This window comes from Zea mays, chromosome 1 (assembly GCF_902167145.1).
Source record: "Zea mays cultivar B73 chromosome 1, Zm-B73-REFERENCE-NAM-5.0, whole genome shotgun sequence".
Classification (NCBI taxonomy): domain Eukaryota; kingdom Viridiplantae; phylum Streptophyta; class Magnoliopsida; order Poales; family Poaceae; genus Zea; species Zea mays.
The window spans coordinates 74,333,279-74,344,883 of record NC_050096.1 but is presented as its reverse complement, the minus strand read 5'-3'; the positions used below and the strand labels follow the sequence as shown (position 1 = coordinate 74,344,883).

General features: G+C 40.3%; 1 protein-coding gene across 1 annotated transcript; it reads left to right on the top strand.

Moving 5' to 3' along the window:
• Nucleotides 1-4,595: 4,595 nt before the first annotated feature.
• On the top strand, nt 4,596-11,311 carry LOC103636424 (uncharacterized). Its single transcript, XM_008658779.3, has 9 exons — nt 4,596-4,824; nt 6,014-6,099; nt 6,462-6,556; nt 6,653-7,465; nt 7,683-7,800; nt 8,382-8,609; nt 8,746-8,864; nt 8,956-9,072; nt 10,685-11,311. Exons 1-8 carry the CDS (start codon nt 4,822-4,824, stop codon nt 9,021-9,023), a joined length of 1,530 nt encoding a protein of 509 aa, XP_008657001.1. The 5' UTR covers nt 4,596-4,821; the 3' UTR covers nt 9,024-9,072; nt 10,685-11,311.
• The last annotated feature ends 294 nt before the right edge of the window (nt 11,312-11,605 follow it).

The following is an 11,605-nucleotide window of genomic DNA, read 5'->3' as shown; positions in this document are numbered from 1 at the left end:
CAGCTTTTCTCTTTTTCCCCTGTCCCCGCAGCGGATAGCGGTAGTCGGGGTAAACGAAGCCAATGGCGTCAAAAACTCTGTTCAGTCTCTTTTTTCCCTGACCTCCGAAGGCTGCGGACAGTGCATTATCTTCTGCCTTGGAATATGCTCCAAGCAGTTCATCACTTGTAGCTTCGATACACTTTAGCCAGTCGTCGTTTGGTTCATCGAACTTATCCCCAAACCTGAATGTATACTTCAACCGGACCAAATCACCTTCGCTAGAGTTAGTGATGGTCTCCTTCGGCATTTCCCAGCTCTTTACAAGCGGCCATACTCTGAAGGCTATATGTTCTTGAATTAAATCTCTTGTGCCAATGAAGGAGCAAACAGTACTGAAGGCCTTCTGACACGCTTCAGCGGCATCATCAATTTCGACCTTCGGCCTTCGAAGGCCGAAGCGGGACCAAATGGGGCGCATGATGACTTCCTTAATGTCTTCCCTCGCTTTCAAATCATTCTTCACATAAAACCATTCTTCCATCCAAGCTCCGGGCCATCTTTTCCGAAATGTTGGCACTGGGTGGCTTGCGTTGGGGCGGGCGATAAATCCATAACAACCGAAGTTGTTGTGGTACTGTTCTTTACCCATGGCCTTCGTTTCATATAGAAGTTCGTGCATATTGCAGAAGCACTTCACGCTTGGCTCTAACCCTTGGCTCCTTACTGCCCAGACAAAAATCCCCATCCTTATTATGACTTCGGGGGTGATTTGATGAAGGAAGATTTGGTAGGTCTTCAGCACTTCAACTACAAACTTGCTCAAAGGGAACCAAAGTCCAGCCTTGAAGAAGCTTCGGAAAATCACAACTTCATTCTCCTTAGGGGCAGGGACGTTGTTGTCTCCTCTAGCCCTCACAATAGACATGTACCGAAAATACCTTCCTCTCATATTCTCAAGATGACTCTGTTTGATGGTTGATTTTCCGAAGATTGAATGACTTGGCCTCCAGGGCCGATCCTCAGAATCTTCGTCCCCGCTTTCCACATCATAGCTATCGCTGTCACTAGTATCTTCAGATAAGCCTTCCAGTATCTCTTTAGTAATCTTCTTTGTGTTTGTTTTTGCCATCGACTCGACAAATCCAGCAATATAAGGATCCATAGCCTTCTTCTCCTCGAATAGATTCTCCTCTTCAGTCAGCTTCGTCTCCGCGACAACCTTCTTTTCCTGAGACATTTTTCTCCAGAAATGGTGAAACGCGTTTTCTAAACCGAAGCTTAGAGAGCTTGAAAATCTAGCAAGCGCTAGTGAACAAGAGCTATAAAATTGAGAAAATAATGCAAATGGCACAAGCAGTGTATCAAGTACAGTTGGTGTGAGTTCCTATATATATGCCCAGTGCGCTGCAAATTGAAGGGCCCCGTCTGTCATTGACTGTTGCTATTCTAGCAAAGGGAAGGTGTTTTTTCGGACCTTCGGCTTAAGGCCTTCGTCCATGTCGCAGTCTGAATTCGTTATCTTAACAAACTAATACTGCGAGGGGCTACTGTTGGGGGCCTTTATCTTCTGAAGGTCCTCAAAAACATGATTAACAATGTTTCCCAAGTATAATATATGTACAGGAACCTTCAGACTCGGGATGAAGCTGTTCACAATATGAAAAGCATGGTCGGGACGAAGGTCAAACTAGCTCCGAAGCTACGCACAAGGAAGCTTCGGCTCAGTGGCAGAAAAGAAACCGACTTAAAGAGGAAAAGCCTATCTAGTCCTCGATAGATTGTCCTAATGTCAATAGTAAACATGAAGGGCATAAATGTAATTTTACATAGGTTGTGCCCTGTGCCTATAAATAGATGAACAATACCCCCGTACTGTTCACGTTGATTTGTACTCGCTCGTGCATCACGCTTGTACCTTTTCCTTCTGTCAAGTCGAAGGTACAAATGTAATCCTATATTATTCATGTTTATCCATGATAATATAATAAATTTAAATTAATAATGGTATATGATTATTCATATTGTCTCTTATACTTCACATGCTTCTTCTTTCATTGACATATACTGCGATGGTGAAGGTTCGTCCTTCATGACCTTCGTCTAAAGATCGTTATATCCTAAGGAAAATAATGCTTCGAAGGACGAAGGACATTAACCTTTAACATTTTGTGTTGCCTTGTTCTTAATTCATAGCATTTGAGAACAAGTCCCCAACAATTTGTTTATATCTTTTTGGTGTGTGGATTTTGAGAAGTGCCCTTCTCAGATCTACTACTTTGAACCCTGTGGATCAACTAGAACATCTCATTTCCAAAGTTAACTGGGTGGATTTCGAGATCAATTCAGTTTTATATCTCATTCTTTAGTTGAGCTCGTGCAAACCGGTTGAACCGGTTTTGACACCAGTTGAACCGGTTTTACCCAGTTCGTTTCTAGTTTTTGTTGAAAAAGTTTCCACTTGCCTATTCACCCCCCCCCTCTCTAGGCAACTTTCACATGTGAAGGCCTTATCTTCTACGTTTCGTATTCCGCACTTTGATAATGTTAATTACTATGTTATAGACTCTGTGGATGTCTTAGACATTTTGATGTAATAAAGTACTTTTCCGTTATTTACTTTGAGCAATGTGTGATGATGTCCAATTATGTAATCGCTGTGTACGTGAGTTTCTGATCCTGGCACATGCATGGTTCCTATCTGGTTTACCTTCCAAAACCGGGTGTGACATAAGGTTTGATCCCGCAGTCTGCGACTAGGGAGAACGATGGTGGCTCAGCATGTGGAACCATGTGCATAATCCATGTGATTGGTAGCCCGGTTGGCTATGTGCAGGCTCAGTGGGTGCATTGACTATAGCCGTGTCCGTGATTGGTCTCCTGTGTAGGACGAGATGAGCCTGCTCACGCGCATGCAGCACAGTTAATTTTTTCAGCTCTCGCTTGCATGTGTGGGGATGCTGGGAGGAGGCGTCTCTGCTGATCCAGGCCGGCGCGAGCCTAGCGCTCGCGGTCACAGGAACCAATCACGCGGAATCTGTGTTCGACGAGATGTGTAGGAGGCCTGAAAAAAATGATAGAAACTTTGTTTTGTTTAGTGTCGTAATACACGAGACCAAATTAAGTGAATAGGAACTTTAACACCATGTTTAACATTTTTACGTAATCCAAATTATATGTAAAAGGTAGAATAAAGATTATAGTTTATAGATTCGGTTAACATTGTAGATATAGAATATCAAATTTAGAGAACATTGTTGGAGATGAAAAAATATGAAGGATATAATTTTTTAGAGGGTGTTGTAAAGAAAAAGAAATATTACTTTAGGGCTAGTTTGAAAACCCTATTTTTTTAAGTATTTTTTTATTTTTTTAAAAGTAAATTAGTTTATCTATATTTTTATACTTAAAGCACCAGTTTCAACGGTCGTCATGCGTCATTATTTTTACAAATAACCTCTCACATCTATTTCAAATTAATCTGCTGCACGTCTATAGATGTCAAACAACACCCGACACGGACTACATGCACACGAGCCACAACTATGACACAGACACGTCATGTCGGCCTGCTAACTGTGTCGGACCAGCTCGTTAGCCCATTGATCCATTTAATTAAATCAGTGTAACGACGCCCGACACGGGCTAGATGCACGCGGGCCACAACTATGGCACATGCACGTCATGCCGGCCTGCTTACTGTGTCGGGCCAGCCCGTTAACCCGTCGATCCATTTAATTAAATCAGCGTAAAAAGTCAAAAAATGGTGCAGGAGGTGGGGTTGAACCCATGCCCTGATGGAAGAAGGGCGGGAGACACTGGGTGAAACTATCTAACCAATAGAACATCACGTTAAGATGTTTTTAATATTAAATATAAATTGTATATAAGTATATACATTTTTTTGTAAAATAAAAAAATAATTGTGTCGGGCCGGGCCAGCACTACGGGCCGAGGCTACAGCCCAAGCACGACACGACGTTCTTGGCTCTTGCAAGCATTAGGTCGTTTCTGAGACCACATTGGCGCAATAGACTACATGATGTTTGAGGTTGCTGAATTGGATGAAGCAGCAAAGATTTGTCACACTAACAACAAAATGAAACGTTAGTAATTACTACGAAGTAGCATAATTTATATGGAGTGCATCCAGTTTTTATTGATGTCTGACTTTAGCAATCACTCCATATTTTGATCTATCTTTTTTATAAGTTTGACTTCATGAGACTTATTTTAGAAACTTGATCTCACAAACTTTCTCTTGTTTGGTCTATGTATGATGGAATTATGTCATTTTATAATCTCTGTTCATTCAGTCAATCGTTGTGAACTCTCTTCTAATCGCTCACTTCATTGGCCGTGTTGTACTAAGACATATTTGCATGGAGTAAACAATAACATCAGTTAGCCAAATCAAAAAATATATTATACAGAGAGCAAAGACAATTAATAAAAAATCTTGAAATTTTTTTGATGGATAGTTTACGTGGGTATTGTTGTAAGCCGTCGCAACGCACGGGCAACTGACTAGTTTTTTTTTGAAAATAGTTTCGAAACTAGACTTTAGAGTGCGAAATTTAGGGGACGTCTGAAGACCTAAAACTACGCATTCGTCGCGAACAGTCAGTCACTGCCCTAATCCTACGCAGACGATACAAAATTACAAACCCAACAGGCTTACAGGCAACAGGCCAATTGACTTCGTTCGCAACAGCGGGACAAAGGGAAGCAACAGCGAGGGAAAACCCCATTCCTCGTCTCTGCTCCTCTCAATCACCATCGCCCCCCTCTCTCTCCGATCACTGCATCTCTTCTCCGCCTGGTCGGCGGTCGGACGGCGCAATGGTGAGGAACTACAGTAGAGGCGCTTTTCTTCCCCACTGTGCCTGAACTGCATTTCTTGCCCGCACGCTTGTTTCTTGGTCCGACTTCGTCCCTCTCTAATCTCTATATACTTTCTCCATACTTTGATTTTTCTTTTTCCAGAAAAGCTCTTCGGTTCTTTCCAGCGCTGGGTGTCAGTAGGTTGCATCTAATTGAGATCCTGGTGGGGAAAAACTGCAGGGATTTCGCTTTCTTTTGGTGGGTTGAAGCATTTCAGTTGGGTTGGTTACGCTTTGTTGTTTCTTGGCCCTTCCGCGATCGCAATGCGGTTTTTGTTGAGGTTTGGAAGCCCGCGCCTCTTGCGTTCTTGCTCTCTCAATCCGTGACCATGCGAAATGCAACTTGCCTTCTTGGATTCGGCCTAAGCATTTTGGTATGGGATGGCTCAAAAACCACATTTCTGCGGCCGTCGCTCTTTCTTAGTCACGACTTGGTTTGCCTCGTTGTTCGTGTCTTTTCCGACGTCTTTTCCTGTAACAACTGGATCTAGTTGAAACAAAGCAATCATATTCTCTGAGATCTTTCTTAGGTCTTTCACCCATGTTTTCGAGAATTCCAAGTTTCTAAAGCACGTTCAAACTTTGTATGATATGAAATAAACCCCTAGAGCGTCGTACGAACGTGATAAAAAGTTTTGGATGGTTTGAAATAAGTCTCTAGAGCCATTTGAAATCGATTTTGCTTACAATGAGTTTTTCCTCGAAGCATTATATCAAGAGCTGGTTGAATTTTTTTTATTTGGCTCCTATTCACCCACCCTCTGATGGCCTGCACGATTCTGGTTTTGATCTAGTTTGTGTTCTGTATTGATGATTGCTTGATCCTGTTAATGATAGGAAATTGGAAGCACCTTCGAATCAATCTCACTGCCCTAAAACTGCAGTTGTTTAGCAATTCAGTGCTTAGGTTTGTTTTCTTGAATGTTCCATCATGTTAATGGCCAGTAATGGCAAGTGAATGTTAATTTTATTGTACTCTGTTAGTTGTTACTAGAGCAAGCTCACATTCTTTATTAGGAAACTTCTTAGTAATAGTTTTAGGGCAGGGATAGCAGAGGCTCAAAGGGTTATTTCTTAAAGATATCTGTGAAAGAATTAGATGAATACGAAGATCTTTGTATTTGACTATGAAATATTTCCTTTTCATGCAGGACATTAAGGTGTGTGGGGTATGTGGCAGTGGTAGCAACTCTGCTCTTATTGTGAAGTGTGTTCGGTGCAATGATTATGAACACCGGTACTTCTTTATAGTTTTTCCCTGTATAGTTTGTTTTTTTTTACTTTATACATCCTAAGCAATAGATGTACATATACATGTGATCATCTGCCCTTAATTTGCGTACGTTTTTTTTTCCTTTTCAATTGTTTGAAATATTTGTATGTAAGGATTTCTTGAGACCAGCGACCAGTAAGTGATGCAAATGGATCCATTATTTTTTAAAATGAAGCTATTCTTCGACGTGTTATTTCCGTTTAATTACTTTTTTTTGCAATGGATCCATTATTTTTTAAATAAAGGTGTAAATTAATTGAACTATGTTCTTGAATGTTTCTGGTTTTATTTAGCTCTCTGAAAGTGTTTCCATTTTCTATTTGAAGTTATTGTATGAAGGTGGTGGCACGGGTATCTCCACAGGAATGGTATTGTGCCAAATGCCAAGAGCATACCAACAGAGGCCCGAAACCTAGTCAAGGTAATATATTTTTCACTGTTCTTGATCACCTGTCTCACTTTCATGATCATCGATAAATTCTACTCTGCTACTGTAACTTCTACAATGATGGTGAAGGTGGGCAAACGGAGCTCCAAAAGCCATGTCATGGTCGTGATATGACGAGCGAGAGGGAAACTTCGAAGTTGCACCTCAGTCAAAGCAGCGTAGTGCATCAAATAATAAGTCCCAAATCTCTGAACAGATTTGAAAATGCTAAAGTGAAGTTCATCTCTTCTGAAGAAGTGGCATTATTGAGTAGAGAGAGGCCACCATCTGTTACATCAAGATTTACTTTGTCGCAGCCAAGCAAGGCATCATCTCCTCCAACTACAAAACACTTGTCCAATATGAATTGTGTATCCCCAAGCAGGAGTGATAAAAATGTGCAAGCCCTGAAACGATGTGCTGATGCAAGTCATAGTCAAGCAGAACTTGAGGATAGGTCATATTCTGCTATGCAGCAAAGGCGGGTTCATCCTGCATCTCCTTCAAGCATGAAGCAGCCATCCAATATGAAATCAACATCCCCTGGTAGGAGAGACATGCAAGTGCAAAACCAGAAACGATATGCTCCTATGCGGGAAAGTCAACCTCATGTGAAACAGTTGTCAAATAGGACTGCCACGCAAGTGCATGCCACCAAACGATCTGCTACTTCAAGTCATGATCAGGCAAATATTGATGACATAAACATGGATTGTGAAGCAAGATCTGGTGGTTCCGTGCCTATGATGCATGAATGTAGAACAAGTGAATCAGTAAAAGTAAAAATGGACTCTCTGATTGAACACAAAGCTAGAGAAAAGAAGATAGTGAATGCAGACAAAGGAGAAATTAAATCTCAGACTGAGCTTGAACCTAGGGAAAAGGGGACCTTATGCACTTCAGGTATGTGATTATAGAAACCTATTCTTATTTTGGTTGTTTAATGTTGCGTGTCTCAAAAAGAAAAGCACCATGACATGTAAAAAGGATTCAGTTTCGATGTATATACATTTAGTTATGGCCTTGTGGGCCACATTTAGATTTTATTTAGTTTCGATATGACCTGAGGTTTAAGTACACTAAAAGTGGCCGCTACTGTTCATTTCCAATGTACCAATAGATGAAGATATTGGATGCAAATCAGAAATTGGGAGTCTGAACCAGAACAAAGATGTGATTGTCACCATGGTTTCAACTGTGCAGTATTCAAGACGCCCAGCACCTACAAATTGTTGGAGGTGAGTCATGTTTTACCTTCATTATGGAATTTTTCTAGCTTCAGGAATCAGTTAACTAGACATTGTTTCTTAATGATATGGATGTAGCTGGCACCGGCCCAACTGTTTCACATGAATATGTATGGGTAAATTCCCGCGGCTTATGTTTTCATGGGCAATGCTTCCATAAATTACCAAATTATACTTTTGTGTTTGTCAGGAAATAATTCTAGATATTTCACAGTCAGATTTTAACTGCTGGATATATGTGGAAGTTTCTCTGCAAGTAACATTTCCATAAATCCAGGATACAACTCTAAATGTTTTCTGGTCAATTCCTGACAGTTTCCTGATTTGTCCATGGAGTTCTTTGACACAATAATGTATTCAAGCTTGTGCTGTTCTGAGTTGATTATTATATCTCGCTGCTACCTATGCTTTTTCATAAAAGACAAATGGTTCTCTTCTATTGTTGTGGCAGTTGACCCTAATTTCATATATATATATATATATATATATATATATATATATATATATATATATATATATATATATATATATATTGCTGTATATTCAATGTTTAGCTTTCATTTGCTTTTTAGGGGATGCTTTCATGTCTTCAATGCTGGAGAAAAGCTAAATCTTGGTGAATTTAAAGCCTACTTTCCATCAAAAGTGTCATCCAGAGTTATTGATATTGTCAAGATGATGCCAACTGTTTTACAGCTGGAGTTATTACATCGAATGGATGACTGGCCAAAATCTTTTGAGACTATGCATCCAGTTCATGAAGACATTGGCTTGTTCTTTTTTCCTAATAAACCTGATGGGTAGGGTTTCTGTTGGTTCCGATACACTGATACGGTGATACCAACATATTTTCACAGATATGCTCTGAAACATATTTCAGTGAGTCAGTAACTGCTTTCATATATTCAATGTTATTGTTCCTCACTTGCTTTGTAGGTGTGAAAAGAAACACTCTAATGTATTAGAAGCTTACAACAACTTTGTTCTAAGGGCATATATCCATGACATAAAGTTGTTGATATATTCCTCGGAAGTGCTTCCCCCTGATTCTCAGTGTTAGTAGATCTATTCTCTGTTCCCTTTCGCACAAGAAAATAAAGCATATCAAATGCATATTATGATATTCTGATTTCTACCTTGATACAGGGATAGATGGTGAGAATTACTTATGGGGGCTTTTTGTGAGTTCAGACGGAAAGAGTGGTCCTTCGTGATCTAATTCAACTACTACATGATCTATTTTCCATGGACATGATAGTAAAGGTATATTTTTTTTCTCGAACGCGCAGGAGAGCTGCGCATCATTATATTAAGAGAGGAAAGGTCCAAAGTGGACCGAAATACAACACCAAGACCAAACCCTCAAGCCTCCACTCCAGCACCCCTACAAAGGGGGGGGGGGGGGAGAGCCTGACGGACCCTACTAGACCCTATTTAGGGCTTGTTCGGTTATTCCTAATACACATGGATTGGATGGGATTGGAAAAAATTGAGAAGAAGTTTGACTTGTTTGGGATTCAAACCCATCCAATCTCACTCAATCCACATGGATTGAGAGCTAACCGAACAAGCCCTTAAAGTGACAATAATTCCCAAACTGTCTAAATGCTTCGCTCCCGTCTTATTCCAACTGATCAATTCATTTAGAAACAACCTCTTAGTCAAACTAATGGAAGGGCTCACTCCATCAAAAACAGCCCTATTACGAGAGAGCCATAAGCACCAAGCTCCAAGGATAATGACACTATTGAAACCCCTCCTCTTGCACCTATGCACTCTTTTAGAGACCTTTTCCCACCACACAGCAAATGACTGTTCAGCAGCAATAGGAGTGAGGTTACCAAGCCCGATAGACGACAAAATGAGATGACAAAAATCCCTAGAAAAACTGCAGGTGCAGAGGATATGCTGGATTGTTTCCTGCTCCTGATCACATAGGGGGCAACTCGCCGGGTAATGTAACCCTCTCCTCTGAAGTCTGTCCGCAGTCCAATATTTATTCCTTATAGCCAGCCAAAGAAAAAACTTGCATTTAGGGGGGGGGCCCAAGTCTTCCACAATCGTTTCCAATGCTCAAAGGAAATGGACCCCAGGAAGAAGGCATTATAGCAAGACTTTGAGAAAAACTGCCCAGAAGCCGTGTGTCTCCAAACAAGCCTGACCAAGCTGTAAATTATGTTGCCCAAGAAAGATATTCTTTCTTCATTATTAATGCACTCATCTTTCATCATTCTTTGTTTGTCTGATTGGCTTTGACATCCTTAAGGGCTAGTTTGGCAACTCCATTTTTTCAAGGGATTCTCATTTTCCCAAGGGAAAATGAACTAATTTCCCTTGGGAAAATGGAAATCCCTTGGAAAAATAGGGTTGTCAAACTAGCCCTAAGAGTTCATGTAGTCTACTGAGTACTGAGTGATCCTTTTCCCGCCTGCATTGGAAAACGATGCTTTAATAAAATGGAAAGTATAACTACAAGTATGCTCTTTCAGGTACTTTTCAAATCCATTTGATCTCTGTAAAAAGGACTGCCATGATAAAACCTAGTGAGGGTTTTGCATCTGATGCATCATCCCCTTACTCAGATTGCGTGTGAAAAGAATCATGTTAAGATTTTTAAATACTGTTGCCCTTCACTATTTATTTAGTAATTTTGCTATTTTAAAATTGTCGGCGTCATGAGCCTGTGAATTGGCGGTTTAGGGTTACTGATGGCATGTAGGGAAGTTAAATCTCTGCAACCCACTGGACTTGCACTGCCTTATGAGGAAGAATATGTTTTTTTTTCTATTGCTCAACTTCACTTGTAGTAATTCTATATCTTGATAAGGTTGTGAAGCTGCTGTCTTCATCTCATTTGGTCAAAATGGTTCTGCAGGTAATCAAATACAGTACAGAGATGGTCAAGTGGATGCTCCGTTACATTTTCTGTACCCATCTGATACTGACGGAAGCGAGGAAACCTGAGTTCTATGGTTTAGAGCAGTTTGGGAACCCCATTTTTACAAGGGAAATTAGTTCATTTTTCTTTGAGAAAATAGAAATCCCTTGGAAAAATGGAGTTCCCAAACTAGCCAAGAATTCCACCTTGCTGGTCTATAACAGTTCAGATTCCACCTTGCTGGTCTATAACAGTTCATGCTTTAGTTCGGATGCTGAAACTAGCTCCTGTAAAATCAGTCTAACGAACTCTTGCAGCCTGCAGCTTGCCCATGAGAAGTTGAGATATATCCACCGTATGCCACATTGTGTATATTGATTGTCAGATGCTGAAACTGAAGATTGTAGGGTGCTGCGGTGTAAGATGTGTAAAAGCGGTCATGTATGTATGGTTCTAAAGCTGTCTGTATAAATCCAAATCGCAACATGCCAAGATGTGTCTTTGCTGCAGCTCCATTGATAAATCGATGTGAGCTGCAGTCAATTGTGGCTGTTTCTTTCATTTTTTTCCCTTGTTTCTATTTGTTGGTAGAGATGAACGAAATGTTCTTGACTCATCGGCTCATGTGTTCGTGTTTGGCGCGGCGTGGATCAGCTTTTTTGAATTGATTTTTTCACGAGCCGAGTTGAAATTCTAGTTCGGTTCGTCAACTCGCGAGTTAAATGAGCTATCACATTTCAGCAAAAACAAAACTATATGTATATCATTTACATATTAATTGATGAACATATTATATATATGTAGTGTCTATGCCTGTGAGTTAAATTAATGATTGATGGATTGTGTCTATATGTTAAATTAGTCTATGCAACTATAACTATGGGCTAAATTGATGAATATTTATGTGAATTTTGAATT